Here is a 22724-nt window from a genome sequence, read left to right as displayed (position 1 = left end):
TTGTATAGGTATGTATAAATAGAAAATGTGTCAAGGCCAGAAAAAAGATACCAAAAAATCCATTTTCTCCTACTGCTACAGTACTTCTGCTCGTTCTGCTACAGTGCTTCTGCTTGTTCTGCTACAGTACTTCTGCAGTACTGCTTCTTCTACAGTACTGTTTCTGCTTGTTCTGCTTCTGTTCCTTTCACTAATAAAGTTCAGGTACTGCTTTTATTCGCTGGCATGGTGCTTTGTGCTGCAACTCTGCTGGTTTGCCCGTTGTATACTGGGAAACAGATGTCCGTTGAATCCTCAGAGCACATACCGGAGAGGTGAAATCTGTTTTAAAGAAACTGTACAAGCTACATGCCTCGTTTTGATTTAATTAAGCATTATACTATTGTTTTATTCACGATACTGATTTGCTGGTTTTATACATTAGTCATACTGTAAACAACGCGCTAATTTATGTTACTGTTTTATCTTTACGAGTACAATTTTATGCTACTGTTGTTAGCCTATTTTGATTAACAACACACACACATTTATTCTCTTGCAAAATATATATATATATATATATATATATATATATATATATATATATATATATATATATAATAATTGATTCTGAAAAGTTAAAGCCGATACACGTAAACCCGGCATTTGAACAAATACGTGTTAAAAAGTTTTGAACAAATGAAGCCCAAAACACTACCGGTATTAAAGGCCCAAAGCCCAGATTTTTGTAAAACAATCCAGGTGGCGAAGAAAAACTCCATCAAAAACCCTAATTTTGCTATTCCTTCTCCCCCCAAATCTCCGCCACTCCTCTCACTCACTAACGCTCGCATAGAGATCGCCTAAAATGGTGAGTTCCCGAAATTATCATCTTCTCTACATTATTTTTTCCCTAGAAAATATGTGCTTTTGTGTTTATGTTGATCACTGTGGATTTGAATGCAAAATGCTTGACTTCGGATATATTTTTGCTGATTCCATGTAGCCGTTCAAAAGATACGTGGAGATTGGAAGAGTAGCACTCGTGAATTACGGGAAGGAATATGGCAGGCTTGTCGTCATTGTTGACGTCATCGACCAGAACCGAGTATGTAGTGTTCATTTTTTGCATGCCTCTAAAATTCATATTTTTGTTCTGAATCCGTTTTTTTTTTGGGGGGGGGGGGAGTTAATGTTATATTATATTTAGAGGATTTTTAAATAAAAATTACAAAAATTTTGGTGTAGCTTAGATCCCATCCTGATGTAATATATTCTTGCCGTTGAATTTGCATTAACTTTTTAGTCGATGTTTCTTCCTGTTGGAGCTTACTTTGAGCTGGTAGCTTATTAAGCACAAGTGACATTGGGATCGTTAGTGCAATTTCTTTCTATGCTTCTTGTTATTTGCTTGGGATTTCAGCTCATTTGATCAATTTATTAGGCTTAGCTACTCTCGACTGGTTTCTTGCTGTTACAATCTAGATTATAGTTTGTTTTAAGGACAAGTTAGGCAAGTTTTTTTGTGCTTCCTTAGTCAATTGGTATAGTACAAATGATTAGTGCTTGTTCATCAATCATAAGACGAATTAGAATTATCTTGTAAGGAATATTTTTGCAATATTTTTACAATTTTTATTCAAGGTCATCGATGTTGAGAAGAATACTCGTGTTGAACTATTTTTGCTTTTGCTTTGTCAATAATAACTGCACAAGCCTTTTAAGTTATATTTATTATTGCAATGGTGGGGTTGTTATACTGGGGGCATACATAAAGAGCCTGGATACATCGGGATCATTCTGGACAGTGCTTTTATTAATGTAACTTCTGAATGGATTGAAAGTTCGGTGTCTTCCCTACCATTTAAGCTATTTTGTTCAATGGCAGGCGCTTGTGGATTCCCTTGATACAATAAGAAGCCAAATGAATTTCAAGTGGTTATCTCTCACTGATATTAAGATTGACATCAAAAGAGTTCCTAAGAAGAAGACCCTTATTGCTGCAATGGAAGCTGCTGGTGAGCGTTTTGAACTAGAAAACCCTACAATATCTTGCTTGCATTTAATGGTGAGATTTAAACTTCTGGCTCTTCTGACAGATGTGAAGGGGAAATGGGAAAAGAGTTCCTGGGGGAGAAAGTTGATAGTACAAAAGAGAAGGGCATCCTTGAACGATTTTGAGAGATTCAAATTAATGTTGGCCAAAATCAAGGTATGTACTATCATATAGTAACGCACCTACATATATTATGTTAGTTTTCAAAGTATACAAATGGATTGATTTTTTTACTTTTTAAAGATACTTGTTCTAGAAGAATTGGAAAGGGAATCCATATGTTTACCCAGCCGTTGGTGGTCGCAATTAGGGTGTTATACTGTGTACATTTTTATGTACTTAGTCATGTTCGTGTAAGCTGTGTTATTTGATATGTGGGCCAATGGCTCACGCGATATTAATTTTTCTTGGGGGAAGGTCCTTCAAGGTGGCTTGCTACCTGGGCCTTCGCGTGTCGGGCGTGGCTTTGCCCTACTGCCTGGGCCTGGCACCCCCCACTTGGTAGGAAAAAAAAGCCATGTAAGCTGCTTTAGTTTCTAACTGTATGCTTCTGTGGAACTGCAGAGAGCTGGAGTAGTAAGGCAAGAGCTTGCAAAGCTTAAAAAAGAGAGTGCGGCTTAATTTCTGGTTTTTACAATTTTATCTTATGGTTTTTGAAAATGTGTTAGTTTTTCATTCCAGATTTTACTTGTTCTACATTCTGCTTGGATGGAAAATATTCAAAATCCACACAATACTCAATCCAATGTGTCAATGCTCAGTTGGTTTTTTATGCACGTTTCAGTTCAAAATGAATTGTTTCATTCAGCAGTTACTTTTTTTTTGTATAAATTTATTTGGACTTTGGTTCCATACATGTTTTAATTAACCCCATTGATTTTGTAACAAGCTTGGCTTACCACTCACCCCGATGTTTTGGTTTTCCAACCGATAATACCAACTAGCGGTGATCAAATTTTTTTATTAACCGCCCGAATTGAAAGTACCGCATCGTTTTTCATAATATTTTATAAGATCACGATTAAAAATAATAATCATATGCGGTTCGGTTTTTTTTTTTTTTTGCCAAGAACTGCATCGCATAAACCGCTTGTCAGTCTAGAAATATAATAATTTGTGAACAACATATTCAAATAAAGAAGTTGTCATTTATTATTTCTCAACTCTCTTCAAAATTATTATTCTTACAAATAAAATTTATCTTCTTAATTATTCTGCATATTAGTCTTTTATTAGAGTATTTATTTCTTTTGCTAGAATATTTTATTTGAAGTTTGAAAGTTAAAAAAAAAGATATAATAATGTAAATTTCATTTTTGTGGTGAGTATGTTGTGTTATTAAATTATTAACTTAGTTTTGAATCTTGATTATTGTTTTATCTATTTTTATCTTTATATGATTTGAACTATATTTTATATTTGAAGACATTATATTGTTGTTTTCAAATAAATTAGAATATATGATATAATATTTTCATTAAAAAAAATCGTAAACAGACCGCAACCGCTTGAAACCACTAAAAACCGCAAGACTAATTTTTCATGTAAAACCGTTGTTATTTTTTCAAAATACTAACCGACCACATATGACAATTCGTTCGAATTTAAAAAAAAAACCGCAAAATTGCATCGTGATCACCCCTATCGATGGGGGTAGGTTTGATCAAATTTTTTTATTAACCCCCGAGCCGCTCGAACCAAATTACACTACACCGTTTTTCATAATATTTTTTAAAAACCATGATTAAAAATAGTAATCATAAATAGCACCGCATACGTGGTTCGGTTATTTTGTCAAGAACCACACCGCCTAAACCGCTTGCTATAATATTTAACCTAGAATTATAATAATTTGTAAACAATGTATTCAAATAAAGAAGCTGTCGTTCTTTATATCTTAACTATCTTCAAAATTATTGTTCTTACAAATAAAACTTATCTTCTTCTTGATTATTCTTCATATTAGTATTTTATTAGAGTATTTATTTCTTTTGCTATAATATTTTGTTTGAAATTTGAAAGTAAAAAAAAAAAAAGATAAAATAGTGTAAATTTCATTTTTGATGTGAGTATGTTGTGTTGTTAAATTATTAACTTAGTTTTGAATCTTGATTATTATTTTATCTATTTTTATCTTCATATACTTTGAACTATATTTTATATTTAAAGATACTATATTGTTGTTGATTTCAAATAAATTAGAATATATGTTCTAATATTTTTCATAAAAAAAAACCGTAAACCGACAACCACCACTTGAAATCGCTCAAAATCGTTAGACTAATTTTTCATGTAAAACCACGATTATTTTTTCAAAATATTAACCAACTGCATATGACAATTCGATTTGAATTTTTTTTAAAAAAAAAACTGTAAAACCGTACCTTCATCACCCCTAAAACCAACTATAAACCCAATGGTTTAGATTCGAACATTGCATTATTACGGATCGGATTATTGGAGAACCTCTATTTTCGTACCAACTTTTAACATTGGTTGGTTGGTTGGTTAGTATAATTAAAAAACTTTGAGATGTGATGTTTGTCAAACCTCTCCAGTCAAGTAAGTTTAATTGTTATAGACTCGCAGCACTACTGTAAACCAACAAATCTTTTTTAAATTTAAGAATAAGCATATGATTCAACATTATATTCATCACATTAAAAAGAATGGTGGATTTCCGTAATCTCCAAGGTTTTAATCTTGCGATGCTGGGCAAGCAAGGGTAGAATATAATGTCCAACCCTCATACTCTTGTATCTCAAGTTCTCAAAACAAAATATTTCCAGATAAGGATTTCCTAAAAGCAGCTTTATGAGCTAATCTTAGCTTTATATGGAGGAGTATTTGGCATTCGCAGGCCTTAATCCGTGAAGGTTATCGTTGGAGAATTGGAGACGACGGCAACATTTCGGTATGGTCATAACCTTGGCTACGAAATCTGGACAAGCCTCGAGTAGAATCCCAAATGACCCCGGGACTAGAATCTCTGAAGGTTTCTAATTTAATGGCATCGTTTATACATGAATGGGATACAGAGCTCATTGAAGAAATTTTCTGTACAAGAGACACTTCAGAAATCACAAATATTCCCCTAATGACCTACGTTTCAGATGTTCGCATATGGAGATACAACAAAGATGGTAATTATACAGTGAGATCAGGGTATCATCTAGCCATGAACACAATCTACACATGAAGAGAGAACAATGCAACTGGTGCATGGAATAAATTATGGGATTTAAACATGCCACCCAAGGTTAAAACTTTTGCGTGGCGTATAGTGCGGAATTGGCTCCCTATAAGAATAAATCTTCAGAAAAAACGCCTTCTGGTCCCGGCCACATGCGTAAATTGTAATTCCATGCTAGAACCTTGGCATCTATTCTATACATGCCAATTTGCTCAAGCTTGCTCGAAGCTATCTCAAGTGAAGACCGAAGTCAATTCAACTCCCCCCGAGATCAAGAACTTTGAAGAGTGGTTCTTTAATATCCTAGAAAGGCTGGATGTCGAGAGGAGACAAAATTTAGTTATGATTCTTTGGGGCATTTGGCTTTCACGCAATGACAGAATCTGGAACAAAATTTCGAATTCTGCAATTCGTACGATTACATGCGCCATTGACACTCTTAATGATTGGCTTGCCATAAGATCAATAGAAAAACAACCAAACCAACCACCGAACTTGTGCGCGAATGTGGTCTGGAGGAAACCCATGGAAGACTTCTTCAAATGTAATGTCGATGCGGGTTTTGGCACCGATAAAAGATCATTTGCGGTTGGAATAGTAATCAGGGACTCAAATGGCTCATTCATAATCTGTAGAACCAGCCTCCACCATGGAGTAGCACTTGTAAAAGAAGCAGAAGCACTTGCTATCCTCGAAGTTCTAAGTTGGATAAAAGACATGGGCTACGACAAGGTAATAGTGGAAACAGACTCAAAGATATCAGCAGATGCAATCCAGACTGACGCACCAGACCTTACTGAATTTGACCTCACTATCACAACCTGTCGGACCATCATCAGGAATCAGACTTCATTCAAAGTCGATCACGTTAGGAGACAAGCTAATAGAACCGCTCATACGTTGGTTAAAACGGCTCTCCAACAAGCTTGTTTTGGTATTTCTGTAGTAATGCCTAATTCTATTCGCACAATCATTATGAACGATTGTAACTCTCAAGTTGAAGATTAATAAAGTTGATATTTGATGTTTAAAAAAAAGGTATGCATGACTCGTGTTAAATCTAACGTGATCTTGGAAAACAAGACCTGCTGTGCATAGAACTCTTGACAATTTCTCGGACGAGCAGCAACTCGTGTTGAGCTACTACCTAATAGTGGTGGTGTCCGACGCATCAGACATTTACCATTCTAACACAATAAGATATCACCGGAGATGAAATTTAAATAGATCGAGCTTTGTCTGCTCCAACATTAGCATTTCCAATTCCAATTTATGTTACTTCCTTATTGAGAGGAAATCAAAACTACGAAGAGGGTCATCACGAGAGCCTTTAGTAATAGCAGCACGAGATGGCTTTGGATCAATGCTGGGTTGAATTCTTTGTGCGGTAGATATACGACCACTGCTCGAGACCAGTCTACCAGCGCGGCCATCAGTGACCTCACCAGAGGAGCTTGGCCTGCTGATTGAAACGGCTGCTCTCTTTGTAGAGCTGCCATTTCGAGAAATACGGCCTTTTTCTGAATCAGGTAGCTGCAATAAAATTAAGAACTTCAATCGAATTTCTTATAAAGATTAAAAGAAACTTATCGAATAAGAGCAACTGTTAGTCTGTTACATTGTCAAAGCACATGTCGTATGCTGATGATGCAGCTGGAGTGATATGAGAATCAAGAATTCAAATGCAGGAAAACCAAATGAGGCCGATCAAATGAAAATATCTTTGTGGAGAAGAGAGGAATAAATACCACGTCTTTGGACGAAGGCATATCATCTGATGTCCTGTGTCTTAAATGATCTCCATGCCGAGCAGGACCTGAAGAATTCCTTCTAGAGAAGGCTTCAACCGCGCCTGAAAATTTATCTCGAAGATCTTGCCCCACTAGACAACACAACCAAATAAGAAGCGAAAATATAACATATCCACTAGTAGATTTAAAGAGTATATATTTTAGTGAGAAAATGAACGTGTTAAACTCAAAATTGCAAACAGAAAAAACGTTCATACATGATATCTCTCAGTATTCAGCTCTTAAAACCATAAGTAGTTGCTCCAAAAGCTTTTTAATTTCTCACCAGTACACGTCAATGCCCGAAACTAATCACGTTCTAACACTTTTTAAAATGACCGCAGTTTTCGAGATGTGAGAGGTGACAATCCAAATCAACAACAATAGTTCTCATTAATCACAGAGCACTTAGTTTGCAATGTTTTGCCTGCAGTTATCAATACAATGTGATTCAAATTGTTGATTCCGGATTCATGTTTACTGTTCATCGGTCCTACACTTTACAAGATAAGTTCTAAACATTCATAGATTTGCATATTATGCACCCATTGGATTTTCTATTCACAAATAAGTTTAACACAGATTTCCGAGAGATTACCAGATGTTCTTCCTGGTTTTTCACTAGAAGTTCCAGCCACTGCATTGCCAGAAGGATTCTGAAGGTAAAGGCAACAATTACTATATTCATATCATCAAGTATAAAAAGAGGCTGGAGAAAAGAATAAAATGCATATGTATACTCTTGATCTGGAACTGGCTCCAATCTGAGGATACTTCAATATGGTCCAATCAAATACATAATCAAATTGGTAACCTGCAAAAGCATTGCAACACATCCACACTTCACCACAAGATACTCAAGCAGTTACTTCAAATATTTATGACAGGAAGAAAATCTAGAGAGACAGATAGAGTTTAGGTAATCATCACCTTCACGAATAAACAAGTCCCTAAAAAGCCTCTTCAAATAAGAATAATCAGGCTTGTCCTCAAATCTTAAAGAACGGCAGTAGTGGAAATATGATATGAATTCTGATGGATATGATTTGCACAGTAACTGCAACACACCATATGATATGACCTTTTAGGACTCATAAATCACAAGTATGTATACGACTGAACAAGTCCAGTCAACCCAGGATGATATAAGCACCCAGCATAAAAGTAAATAATATAGTTGAATAATCCACAATACCACAATAAGGCGTAAACACTGAAACAATTAATCCTTTTGCTTTGCTTGAATGAATGCAGTGCAAAAGAAGGTTTCATACAAAAAAGGTTCCATTTGTCTTCAAACAATTTCAAGACAAGCAACCTTGAATCTTACATCAAGCACTAACAGCAGCCAAGGAATCAAGCGAACGAAAACACTTTGCAGATCTTGGTTGCAAGACAGGCATACCATCAAACAAAAAGGGGCACTTAGTGGTTGCTTTGGGTTAAATCATTAATTTACTTTTTGAGCTCATCACGGAGAAGATAAATTTCTAACATGGACACGGTACCACAGCCCACATTAATTATGCAAGCATTTGGTATATACCTCTATAGGAGTTAACATTTTTTTCTCACTGATCTTGTCATATTTTTGTTTTTTGGTGCCAGCTTTAAGTCCCTGCCAGGGAAGGCTGAAACATAAAAAAACAATATCAGTATGGAAGTAAAGATACAAAGACAATCAGATCCAAACAAGGTAGAACATTTCCGACCAATAAGTCATCCACAGGTTCAACTCACCTTCCTCTCAGAAAATACATAAGTACATAACCAAGAGATTCCAAATCGTCTCTTCTGCTTTGTTCTGCCAGCATTAGCGAACCACGATGAGATGGAAGCAATTAAACCAAAAGAATTCTAAGGAACTTAATGATATGAAACAATTCTTTTTAAAATCACCATCACTCACCAACTCCAAGGTGTGTATTGACACTAGCGTAGCGAGCGGTACCCGTGAGATTCTTATTTTCCCTAAAAGTAAAATGTTAAGAAGTTCAATCAGTCTGCATGTAAAAAACCAACCTGTCACAAATTCTCCGTATATGTTAAAAGTTAAAAATCTATTCAGGGATTAACAAAAAATTATCTTCCAGCAAGCATTGTAATACTGCTAGCCTAGGACGTGGAAATCAACCCACCAGAGGATTTGCATAATTATACCACTTGCCAAATTTATGTTAAAGCAGTCTGTTTCTCTTAACAAATTAGGCTATGACAAGCGGAAAAATAATTAAAAATACTCATCATCCCTTTGCAAATTTTGCTTTTACTGACATATTTTAGCGTGATTAGAAATAACCATCAAACTTCCTCTCTTCCCTTCTAATTGTTCAGGTCCGGATAAGGGAATGAAGAAGTGGGTTACAGATCCTTCTGTGCCCAAGAGCTGACAACCGTAAGTGTACTCTACTGCATTAATCTGTAACTAGGGGGGAAAGATAAATGATCAAATAATGAAACATAGACATTAGACCAAAAAAGGGCATAAATAAATACGATTACTCAGCCATTGATTGTAGCAATTAAGATGTTATCTTGCGTAATTTTAATGGGCTTAAAAATCATATTTATTATTTAATCATACCTGTCAATACCATACTTATTATTTAATTTTAGCTGTTGCCTGTCCGTATCGATAACGTCGTGGAGCTAAATCATTCATCAGTCATGATGAAAGAGTTAGATTAAAAATCATGCATGTGTCAAATTAGAAATCACAAAGGCAATCTTGTTTAACAGCACAGATCAAGATCACACGTTATCCCAAACTATTGTTGTGCACTATTGGTTTTAAGACAGTAAATAATTTCCAGCATCGGTACTAACTTCCAACCATCATAGTCAGTCTAGGCATCCTTTTGAGACAAGTATGAGCAAATACTAAATGACTTTGGCGTTAAAAAAATATAGGAATGTACCTGTAGGGTATGTGCTTATGAGTCTGGAGATCCCTATATTTTTGGCAAGACCATAGTCAATGACATAAACCTGCAATATAGACCGTTAGAGCACCAAAACAATTACATGTAGGAAATATCCTTTATAAATCCAGGAAAATCTACCCTCAATGCAGCCAAGAGTAGCGCATCCACTAATTACTCAAATGGTATAATAAAATTAAAAGATTTATCATAAACAAATTAGCATGAGATTATGACAGTCTCTACAAAGGCCCTTTATTATAATTGAAGTCAAAATGGTACATATATAATGCTAAGATCATCCAAACAAATATATGAAACATAAGAATGACAGAAACAGACACCTGATTTGCTTTGCGTCCCAAGCCCATCAAAAAGTTGTCGGGCTTTATATCACGATGAAGAAATCCTTTAGAATGCATATATTCAACTCTGTTGATCTGAAATAAGATGCACCTTTACTTATTAAAACTAAATTAAAATCTACAACCATAGTGTACAGAAAACACTTAAAATTCGAACTACTTACCAATTGATCCGCAAGCATTAAAACTGTTTTCAAGGACAACTTCCTGTTACAATAGTTGAATAGATCTTCCAGACTCGGTCCTAGAAGGTCTATGACCATGACATTATATTCAGCCTCAACCCCAAACCATTTCAGGTTAGGAATACCGGCTGCATGAAAAACAGAACCCAATTGAATTAGATCAAACATCAACTTAAGTCAATCTGTCTCGTATTTCGGAATAAATTCCCATTAGACAGTAACATTTTACTAATTTTCACACCTGCTTGCAGCTAAAAATATATTTATATAAAACTAAAAAAAGGGGATCAGATATAGTAAATATTTCAATCTTAAGGAACACAGAAAAGTTTGAATTAACACCATCTAGAGAAAACAGCACCCCTGATCATCCCAGGAAGGCTTCCAGGAGGAACATAAGAGGAAAAACACAAATTCAGAAGAGGAATGAGATTAATGCATCATTTCCTCCATGCATATATGTAGGTGTTTAAGCATGCCAAACTTTATCTGACAACTAGCTTATTACTGACCTTAGCAAGAGCTTACGAGAATAAAATGATAAACAATTAGGTGGTCAATCAAAATGAACTGTTTTTGATCTATCAAAAAATGCAGAGAGAGAGAGAGAGAGAGAGAGAGAGAGAGAGAGAGAGCAACTTACTTCCTCCTTGTAAAAGCATATAAATTTTTGACTCATAATGAAGTTGAGGGTGCTTGGTCTTCACAGATTCCTGACAATTGTGATAATAACAAATATACTTATTACGATAATCAATAATTTATAAGTTTCTGGTTATCATACAGAAAAGAGGTTCTATCTACTGCAGAGCAGGAAAAAAAGCTGTGTTCTTTCCGCATGCAATGTTGGAATCCAGCAGAGTAATTTTCCCATGTCCATAGAACTTAGTAGAAAACTACTGTTCCTAACAAGATGCATCGCACCAACGACATGTATATACATTTTAATGCGTATTAACTAAAAAATAAAAACTATTGATCTTTTAACTAAACTTCTTGGGGGTGACGGGGGAAGAATTAATTTTGAAATTGCATCACTCATTAACTGATAGTTTTTTTTCTTTCAAACTTCTGAAGTTACTAAGTTTATTAACGATAGAAAATTCAGGAGTGAAGGAAGATAATTACAAACATAATTCCAATCATCCAATCGTTAATGAAACAAAAGCACTGCAGAGGGCAGAATAAGGATTTCAACAAATACCATGATAACCCTCAAAAGATGAATTCGCCTTCGCCCCAGTCCCAAACAATGTAGAATACACTAGAAACAAAGAAGGAACAATAAAATTACAACCAACAAGCATACCAACTTGATGCCTACTTCTTCTCCAGTTTGTATGTTCACCCCTACAACAAAAAACATAATAGATTTGCTATTTAGTACAAGAAAAATAAATCTTTTCAAAAAAACATGAAATAATTACGGTTAACTAATAACAACTCATCAGTAATAATAAAATAATACCCAAGTACAGTTCACCAAATGAACCGCTCCCAATTTTCCTGCCAAGCTTAAACTTTCCACCCACAACATGATCCATGGCAACCAATTCGATTCAATAATGACTTCGTAAACTCCAAATTATTCAAAATCCTACAAAGTTGAATCCTCCAATTTCAGCCTTTCGAACTAACGACCGATAAATGACTATATAAACTCACACAACCGCAATAAATCCTAGATAACGAAAAAAATCACTCCCGGCTGCAGATCCAATACATCAAGCAACAAACATAGATCCTTTTTTATTATTGAACTGCATTCACGAAAACAACACAAACCCTGGAACAAAACCCTAGCTTTTCACGACCCCTTGGACAATTCCCATGCGTGAAATCCAAACAAGATCGATCAAGAATGAACCGATGCAGGATATATAGGTGGGTATGCGTCGAATTTTTTTTATATATACAATTGATTAATCAAGAAATGATTATTAGCAAACAAAATGGAAGACAGTCGAGCGAAGATTCAGGGTTGTAATGAAAAAGAAGATACAGGTGCAGATAAAGGGTGATAATTGAGGAGATAAATCGATGAATTTGTTGAAGGAAAACAAGAACGGATTAAGATTGCTAGTTGATAATAATGGGATGTGTGTGTGGTGGGGATTGGAAAAGGAAAGCAGTGTTTGCGTTCTGGTGCTTCAATTCAGAATTTTTTAAAATGATAATTTATAAATTGTTGAAAATAAATAATATTAATATTGAAAAGTAATAGTTGAATATTGAAAATAAGAGTTTTAAAATTAGAAATTTGTGTGTAATGATGTAAGTAATGATGTATTTTATTTTTTGGATTATGTGTAATGAAACTCTATAAATAGATCTCTCATTTGTGAAGAAAATCACAATTGAGTAGAGAGAAAAATATTATAAAGTGTGCAGTTTGGTAAATTTTGAGAGTTTGAGATTTTTACTTTTTAACATAAATTCTTACTTTTTCACAACACGTTATCAGCACGAAGCTCTAAAAGTCCTACATACTTTTCCAAGCTCCAAACAGAAGAAAAAGGTAACAAAAGTAATAATATTTATTTTACTGTTATTTATTTATTGTGTATTTATTTAATATACAATATAATGTTATTATTAGAAATAATAAAAATAAATTTTTCATAAACTTGTTATAAATCCTGGGAGGATGTTAAGACGAGATCCCACACTCCCGGTAAGGGATACGACAAGTATAAAAGCCTATAAGGTTTTTAAACAAAATAAATTATGACATTCATTATAATATTATGATATGATATACATAATTATTTAAACATGTCTAATATTATATATACCATATTATTACCATAAAATTATACAAATACATACTTTTATTTTTTGTACACCAACGGTCATAAATAGTAAAAAAACAGCTAGTTTTTGCCCTATAAATATGATCTCACAAACACATTCAATCACTCCAACTTTCTCTTCTTCTCTAAAAATTATTCATCATCAAATTTTTCGAAAAAAAAAGAAGATGGCTTTCTCAAGGATATTTTTAATTATTTTGGTTATCATACTCACGAGTTTTGTATTTATCGGAGAATATCCTCCTCGTGCGTTTTCTTTATTTTTACAAATACTTGTACTTGTTGTTTATCCGTTACTTTGTATTGCAATATTTATTAACTAATAAAATGCATCGTAATTTTTTTAGTACCACCATGTCAAATTTAACAAAACTCGAATTTGTTGCGCTCGACATCACGGGAAAGAATTATATGTCATGGACTCTAGATGTAGAAATGCATCTTGAGTCATTGGGTCTAAGCGAGACCATTAAAGAAAATGACATATGCACGTCACAAGAAAAGGCAAGAGCCATGATATTTTTGCGTCGACATCTCGACGACGATGGATTGAAATATGAATATCTGACTGAAAAAAATCCATGGCTTTGTGGAAGGGATTAAAAGAAAGATTCGAACATATAAGAGAAGTTATACTTCCGACCGCCCGGGATAAATAGAATACATTGAGATTCCAAGACTTTAAAAAAGCCAGTGATTACAATTCGGCGATGTATAGAATAATCTCCCAATTAAAATTTTGTGGACATGAGGTCACAGAATCTGAGATGCTTGAAAAAACATTTTCCACGTTTCATGCATCAAATATTACTCTACAGCAACAATATAGAGTACGTGGATTCGCGAGATATTCTGAACTCATCGCCTGTCTTCTTGTGGCGGAAAAAAACAACGAGTTATTAATGAGAAATCATCAGTCCCGACCCACTGGATCAACAGCATTTCCAGAAGTAAATGTTGTAAGTAAAAATGAATTTAAACCTGGAAACCAAAATCAATTTCAAAGACAAGGTTTTGGTCGAGGTCGAGGTCGAGGTCGTGGACGTGGACATGGAATTGGTCGTGGTCGTGGACGCGGCCGTGGTTTTGAAAATAATAGATATAGTTATTTTTATAACTCATCTCAAAAGAGCGTCCCAAACCATCCACTGAAAAGACATCATGAGAATACAAGTGTTAATGAGAATCACTCAAAAAGATATGAAAGTTCTTGTTACAGATGTGGTACTCCAGGACATTGGTCCAAAGTTTGTCGAGCCCCTGAGCACCTTTGTAAACTTTATAAAGAATCATTAAAGGGGAAAGAAAAGGAGACAAACTTCACTGAACGCAGTGACCGTTTGAGTGATTCAACTCATTTTGATGCTGGTGATTTTATGAATGATTTCTCTGGAAATGATCAATATGTTGGTGGGATAGAAATGAACAATATTGATGCTGCAGATTTTCTCAACGATTTCTCTGAAAATGAACAATATAATGGTAGAATATAAATGTACAATAATTTATTTTTCATGTATTCATAAAATAATGTTTTATTGTATAATTATGATATGTGTTATATTTAAATATATATTGTCAGTAATTTATTTCATTGCATATTTTTTTGAAGTTCAAATATGGAAAATGCTATGAGCAAAGCTGAAGTTTGCATACCCGATAGTGGTACAACGCACACTATCCTCCGAGATAAAAGATATTTCTTGGAACTAAAACCAACAAAAAAACGGTGAATACAATATCAGGTCCTGTAGACTTGATTAAAGGATGTGGTAAAGTACAATTTTTGTTACCTAATGGTACAAAATTTTTGATCAATGATGCTTTATATTCACCACAATCGAAAAGAAATTTGTTGAGTTTTAATGATATATATTCCCATGGGTATGATACTCAAACAATGAATGAAGGAAATGAGAAATATATGTGTCTTATCACATATAAATCAGGAAAGAAATATGTGATTGAAAAACTACCAATGCTCCCTACTGGATTGCATTATACACATATAAGTCCCATTGAATCAAACATGGTAGTTGATAATTCTTCGATATTAACCAATTGGCATGATCGATTGGGACATCCTGGTTCAACAATGATGCGAAGAATTATAGAAAATACACATGGTCATCCACTGAAAGACCAGAAGATCTTTCAGAATAATAAGTTTCAATGTAAAGCATGTTCTCTTGGAAAACTTATTATAAGACCATCACCAGTCAAAATCCAAACTGATTCACTAATGTTTCTTGAACGTATTCAGGGTGATATTTGTGGACCAATCCATCCACCATGTGGACCATTCAGATACTTTATGGTATTGATTGATGCCTCCAGCAGATGGTCACATGTATGTTTATTGTCAACTCGAAATATTGCATTTGCAAGATTACTTGCTCAAATAATAAAATTGAGGAATCAGTTTCCCGACTATACAATCAAGAAAATTAGACTTGATAATGCTGGTGAATTTACTTTCCAGACTTTCAATTATTATTGTATGTCTATGGGAATCATTGTTGAGTATCATGTTGCTCATGTACATACACAGAATGGATTGGCTGAATCATTGATTAAACGTCTACAAATGATTGCTAGACCAATGATTATGAAAACAAAGCTCCCTATTTCTATATGGGGACATGCAATTTTACATGCTGCTTTATTAATTCGCATCAGATCAAGTGCATATCATAAATACTCCCCATTACAGCTTGCATTTGGTAAAGAACCAGAAATTTCTCATCTGAGAATTTTTGGATGTATGGTGTATGTGCCTATTGCACCACCACAACGAAAGAAAATGGGACCTCAAAGAAAGGTTGGAATTTATATCGGTTATGATAGTCGATCAATCATTCGATATCTTAAACGCCTGAGAATTTTCGGATGTATGGTGTATGTGCCTATTGCACCACCACAGGCGACGTGTTCACAACACGATTTGCTGATTGTCATTTTAATGAGGAAATCTTCCTAATGTTAGGGGGAGAACAGAAACATACCGAAAAGGAAATTATATGGTATGTATCATCATTGTTACATCTGGATCCAAGAACAAAACAATGTGAAAAAGATGTACAACAAATTGTACACTTGCAAAGAATAGCAAATCAAATACCAGATGCATTTGCAGACACAAAAGGGGTAACTAAATCATATATACATGCTGCAAATGTCCCTGCTCGAATTGAAATTCCAAAGAAACAAATGGAAGATATTCATGATGTCATTAAACGCCTGAAGCGTGGAAGGCCGGTCGGTTCCAAGGATAAAAATCCTCGAAAAAGAAAATTCATAGAGAAACACGATGATCACAAAATAAAGAATGATGTTTCTGAAGAAACACATGATGATCACAAAATAGAGAATGGTGTTCCTGAAGAAACACATGATGATGAAAATGTTCTGTCAGAACCACAAACTGACGAGAATCATGAAATCTCTATCAATTACATTAATACTGGAAAAATATGGAACCGAAAAGATATAGATGAAATTGATGATATATTTTCTTATAATGTGGCAATCGACATCATAAATGATAACGAAGATCATGAACCAAAATCTTTTGGTGAATGTAAAAATCGGCAGGATTGGATAAAATGGAAAGATGCCATCCAGGTTGAATTAGATTCGCTAAATAAACGTAATGTTTTTGGACCTATAGTCCTTACACCTGAAGGTGTAAAACCTGTTGGATACAAATGGGTTTTTATTCGAAAGCGAAATGAGAAAAAATGAAATAGTAAGATATAAAGCTCGACTTGTTGCACAAGGTTTTTCTCAAAGGCCTAGAATTGATTATGAAGAAACGTATTCTCCTGTGATGGATGCAATTATGTTTCGGTATTTGATTAGCTTGGCGGTATCTGAAAATTTAGAAATGCGTCTTATGGATGTTGTTACAGCTTACTTATATGGATTACTTGATATTAATATATATATATATATATATATATATATATATATATATATATATATATATATATATATATATATATATATATATATGAAAATCCCTGAAGGATTTAAGATGCCTGAAGCAAAAAGTTCAAAACCCAGGGAATGTTATTCTGTGAAATTACAAAGATCATTATATGGGTTAAAGCAATCAGGTCGAATGTGATATAATCGACTAAGTGATCACTTGATGAAAAAGGGATATGTAAATAATTCAATATGCCCTTGTGTTTTCATTAAGAAAACAACATCCAGATGCGTAATTATTGCTGTATATGTTGATGATTTAAAAATCATTGGAACAAATAAGGAAATTCAAGAAGTTGTGTCATACTTGAAAGAAGAATTTGAAATGAAGGATCTTGGAAAAACCAAGTATTGTCTGGGTTTACAAATTGAACAAAAAGAATGTGGAATGTTTGTTCACCAGACAAATTATACATAAAAGATCCTTAAACGTTTTAATATGGATAAAGCAAATCCTTTAAGTACTCCAATGGTTGTTAGATCATTAAACATAAAAAAAGATCCATTCCGTCCATGTGAAGATGATGAAGATATTCTTGGTCCAGAAGTACCATATCTAAGTGCCATCGGTGCCCTTATGTACCTTACAAATTGTACAAGGCCTGATATATCTTTTGCCGTGAATCTGTTGGCAAGATTTAGCACATATCCAACAAAGAGACACTGGAACGGAATTAAACATATATTCCGTTATCTACGAGGAACGACAGTGTAGAACACGTAAATCAGTCTACGTATAAGCCATGCATAATTCTAGTGTTTTAAATTTAATTGACTTCATTGTATGATTATTTAAATGCATTTCTTTGAAGTTAATTATTTTATTATTTCAGTTCAGTAGTTTGATTTTTTAGCATTTCAGTTATTTCAGTGAGGCCGGACCGGAGTTGGAGTTTTGAGATAGAATTTAAGATTCGAGAAATATTTCCAGAAGTTAATTTAGCTAACAAGTAAGTCCATTTAAGTTAAAAAGGATGTTTGAGGATTTAATTTAATTACTTGAGGTGATTAAGAAATGAGCTCATTTAAGTTACTTAATTAAGGGGTTAGCTCACTAAATTATTTAAAGAATTAGTAAGGCTTTCAAGGATTATTAGTTGACTAGATAACCAACACTTCCCACTCATTTTATTAGCATTATTTCGGCCCCCCTAAGTTGATAGCCTATTCATTTCCAACTCATCAACTTTGACCTTTTCTTTGCATGCAAATTGTAGGATAATTCTAGGATTTTTGGGAGCACAATTTAATTAATTAATGAGCTTATCCTAGTCTACTTTAGCAAGCTAAAATCGGCCACCATCATTCTAGAAGCACCCAAGTAGACTTGATTGATATCAAACAATTCCTTGCCAACTCACCCTTGACCAATTCTTTGCCACCTTTTAGCATGCTAATAATTCCAATTATCTATCAACCTCCATTTATTAATTAATTAGCATGATCCTAGTCTAGATTAGGATGGAATAATCGGTCATCACCCTCTAGAAACATCCACCAACTCATTTGATATCAAACCATAATTCAAAATTCAAAAATGAGAAGACTTGGTCTTGATTCCCCCTTATTTTGTGCACCCCTTCTCCTCACCCTCTTAACCACTACCACCCCTCCATTATTTCGAAATTTAGACTCATTTTCAGATTAGAAAATCGTGAGGTGCTTAGCCAAAAAGAAGAGAGAAAAATCGAGAGCAAGGTAAGGTAGAAAAGGAAGCCACTCCGTCTCCTCCGCGCCATCTCGTCTCTTCTTTTCGTTTCTATTTCAAACGATAACCAAGACATGTCTAGATTCTTTCAAACCTCAATCAAGTTATATTATCATTTATTTTTCAGTACATGATCATGTTTATTCAAGCAAAAACGGAGATGCATGTCAAAATATTTTCGAAAAGAAGCATGCAGATTTCGGCTCTTTCCTTGGCAAGCTTCACGTTGTTTCTGAGTTTTGTGGTTTCAGGTGGATGGATCGGTTCCAGGCTCCCAAGGCGACATATATACACATAATAGGATGCATTAGGATCAGATTGGTCCGTTCGTTCAAGCCCCTGGTTGCTGGAAATTCAGAAATGGACAGCAACTTCTCATTTGGTCCATTATGAGTTTCGAATTTCAGATTTGTTGGCAAGGAGGAAGGATCTGATCTTGGCTGCCCCAAGGGCCTATAGCCATGGTTAGATCACTCCCCTAGCATGTCTAAGACGTGACTAAGTCGCCCTTTTGGTGGCTTGGTCCATGGCTCCTCGGTTTTTAATAAAAACATCACAACCGCCCCCATGTCCCTTCGGCCCCTTCAAATTTCAGCATATGTATTTCGGTTTTGGTTGCTTGGTATGGATCTTGCTTGGCCTATAGCCCTTAGCCACGGTTCATACCATGCCCCTAGATGTATAGATTGTGCCATGGTCAATCAAATGGCCACTGGAACGACGCAAGACATCGATCTAAGAAAAACACTACACACGCATGCACGTTGGTTCTCGGTTGGAGTTTCGGTTGAGTTATGGTGTGATGCGGATTGTGGCTGGCCTAGGGCCCTTAGCCATGGTTCAACTCACTCCTTGGGATGTTGGTAAGAGTCTCTAGTCGGTGGTTCACGCCCCAATGGCCGGTAGTCTCGAAAACAACACAAGTTACACGATTGTACAGTTGCTGGAATTTTACAGCAAGTTGCTGTGTCGGTTTGGAGGCTCTTTCGAGTTCTCGGTCGGCTTTTAGCCTATGGCCTTGGACTGGACAGTGCCCCATTGAGTTAGGAAGGTCGTGTTTTTGACCGTTCGTGATTCTGATCATTTTGAGGTCGTACGAAAATTTACGGTGCGATGTGCCAAATTGACTCTCGAAAGAGCGTTTCATGTTTTGGCCTCCATTACACCTAGATTTCGACCCTCATCACTATAGGAGCATTATTTCAGTATTTTAAGCGTATTTTAATCATGACTATATGTCGGTTCAGTGTCGGTTCAGGTTGGTTCGGAGTCATGATTAAATACGAAGTCATTAGGCGTCATAGTCGCATCTTTGGAACGTAAATTGCATAGTTGGTCAAGTTTTATCCATTGCATATTTTTCATGACACAGTTAGGTTGCAGCGAGCCTGGGGACGATCCAATCCAATCCAGTTGGTAAAATATACAGGAATTTTCATTATGCCAGTTAATTATTTTACGTGCATTAAATAGAAAATGATTATTTTTTAGATTTATGCGATATGGCTTGTGGTTCATTCACTATGTGGGAGTATTATTTTATACGGTCGCCAGTGACCGATCAGTTCAGTTTGGTACCACCCGGTCGCCAGTGACCGGCCAGCTCAGTTCAGTTTCAGACTCCCCGGTAGCCAGTTACCGATCAGTTCAGCTTAGTGCAGTGGCCACAGGCGTAAAACATAATCTCAACAGAAAATTTTACCAGTTATTTCAGTACAGGGCTCCAAGGAGCAAATATTTTTACTGTGATTTTCAGTTCAGTTATGCACGTAATATAATTGCTCAGTACAGATTATTTTTCAGCATGCCTCATGACATGATATTTTATCCCATGCATATTTTACTTCAGATTTTACTCGTTACCTGCGATATATGCATGCTGAGTTTTTAGGCTCACTAGACTTGATTGTTGTAGGTACTGATGAGGCCAGGGCCGAGGGCGGGGACCAGTGAGCCAGCTTGGGTCGGCAGTAGTGGCACCCGAGGACCTCAGTGCAGCAGTTGTTATTTTATTCCGCAAACATTTTATCGGTCGCTGGATATTTTTAAATTTTAATTGTTGGCAAACTTTATTTTCTTCCGCTGCTTTATTTTTAAACATTGAACTTGATTAATCAGTCGATTTTATGAATGAGACCATTTAAGTTCTTTTAAAAAGAAAAATTTTAATTTTCCGTAAATTTTCAAAGCAAGGAGTTTTAGGGTGTTTACAGACAGACTTGGGATTTTTGTATTCAAAAGATGTTAATCCAAGTATAATTGGTTATGCTGATGCTGGATACTTATCTGATCCACACAAGGCACGTTCCCAAACTGGATATGTATTTACTCGTGGAGGCACTGCAATATCTTGGCGTTCACAGAAACAAACGCTCGTAACAACTTCATCAAATCATGCCGAGATTATTGCACTATATGAAGCAAGTCGTGAATGTGTGTGGTTAGAATCAATGACCCAACATATCCAAATTTCATGCGGATTATCATTCGATGAGAAGCCTGTGATACTATATGAAGATAATGCTGCATGTGTTGCTCAAATGAAAGAAGGATACATAAAAAGCGACAGAACTAAACATATTCCTCCTAAGTTCTTCGCATTCACCAAGGAGCTTGAGAAGAATAAATGTATTGATGTTCGTCACATTCAATCAAGTGAAAACTCATCAGATCTCTTCACAAAGGCACTTCCTATGTCAATATTCAGAAAGCACATATATAATATTGGGATGCGCAATCTACGAAATTTGTGAAGAATTGTTCATGTCAACATCAGGGGGAGTTTACGTGACTGCACTCTTTTTCCCTTACTATGGTTTTTATCCCAATGGGTTTTTCTAAGTAAGGTTTTTAACGAGGCAGTACAAAACACGTAATGAAGACATGATCGTATCATGATCATCATCACAAGAGGAAGTGTTGAAAATAAATGATTTGAATATTGAAAAGTAATAGTTGAATATTTGAATGTTGAAAATAAGAGTTGTAAAATTAGAAATTTGTGTGTAATGATGTAGGTAATGATGTATTTTATTTTTTGGATTATGTGTAATGAAACTCTATAAATAGATCTCTCATTTGTGAAGAAAATCACAATTGAGTAGAGAGAAAAATATTATAAAGTGTGTAGTTTGGTAAATTTTGAGAGTTTGAGATTTTTACTTTTTACCATAAATTTTTACTTTTTCACAACATAAACAGATTTATATGATTTTATGTAGATTTTTTTAATATTTTTATAGATTTTTATAAAATTTTATAAATTTTGTATTTAATTACAACATATTATTTTTTATTAATTTCTCTAAACCAATAATTAATTGACATATATAATATATTCAATTTTTTGAAATAGTTTTTCAATATTTATATTAATAAATAATTTACTTATTTAATAGTTAAATCATTTAATCTTTACATGTGTATATGTGTGGGTTTGTATGCATGTTTGTAATTTTTTTAAAATATATCAATTGATTAATCTGTAACCTTATTTTTGAATTGATAACATACATGTAAGAAGAATATTATTTAGCATTGTGTGAATATAATGTTGTATAAAAATATCATAGCTTACATATTAATTGAAAATGCTAAAAAGTATTTAAAAAATCATGGTTGTTGCGAGGCTATTCAATTATTAAAAATTAAACGACATTTTTTTGGATCAACTTTTATTATTATAGAATATTACATTAATTTGTATAAATCATAAATCGAAAAA

The 22724-nt window shown here is 34.6% G+C and overlaps 2 protein-coding genes across 2 annotated transcripts; one reads left to right on the top strand and one right to left on the bottom strand.

The window, feature by feature from the left end:
* Positions 1–716: 716 nt before the first annotated feature.
* LOC140841335 (large ribosomal subunit protein eL14z-like) lies at positions 717–2845 on the top strand. Its single transcript, XM_073208657.1, has 5 exons — positions 717–850; positions 986–1087; positions 1868–1997; positions 2079–2191; positions 2600–2845. The coding sequence occupies exons 1-5, from the start codon at positions 848–850 to the stop codon at positions 2654–2656; spliced, it is 405 nt and encodes a 134-aa protein (XP_073064758.1). The 5' UTR covers positions 717–847; the 3' UTR covers positions 2657–2845.
* A 2234-nt stretch (positions 2846–5079) lies between these two features.
* Positions 5080–12616, bottom strand: LOC140841334 (casein kinase 1-like protein 10). Its single transcript, XM_073208656.1, is given in 16 exon segments — positions 5080–6761; positions 6977–7110; positions 7617–7674; positions 7759–7832; positions 7949–8075; positions 8565–8649; positions 8759–8822; positions 8928–8989; positions 9937–9979; positions 9982–10006; positions 10284–10379; positions 10469–10617; positions 11133–11202; positions 11799–11839; positions 11958–12086; positions 12275–12616. Coding segments are annotated over 15 exon segments (1362 nt in total). The 5' UTR covers positions 12034–12086; positions 12275–12616; the 3' UTR covers positions 5080–6503.
* Between the last annotated feature and the right edge of the window lie 10108 nt (positions 12617–22724).

The sequence above is a fragment of the Primulina eburnea genome, chromosome 9 (assembly GCF_022965805.1).
Source record: "Primulina eburnea isolate SZY01 chromosome 9, ASM2296580v1, whole genome shotgun sequence".
Classification (NCBI taxonomy): Eukaryota; Viridiplantae; Streptophyta; class Magnoliopsida; order Lamiales; family Gesneriaceae; genus Primulina; species Primulina eburnea.
The sequence above is the reverse complement of the archived record's forward strand: the minus strand, read 5'-3'. Positions and strand labels throughout refer to the sequence as shown.

What these genes read in the sequence shown, in the direction of transcription:
- LOC140841335 (XM_073208657.1), top strand. An exon ending in TGCTGCAATGGAAGCTGCTG is followed by an intron (nt 1,998 to 2,078) that starts GTGAGCGTTTTG and finishes CTCTTCTGACAG; the next exon opens with ATGTGAAGGGGAAATGGGAA. An exon ending in TAATGTTGGCCAAAATCAAG is followed by an intron (nt 2,192 to 2,599) that starts GTATGTACTATC and finishes GTGGAACTGCAG; the next exon opens with AGAGCTGGAGTAGTAAGGCA.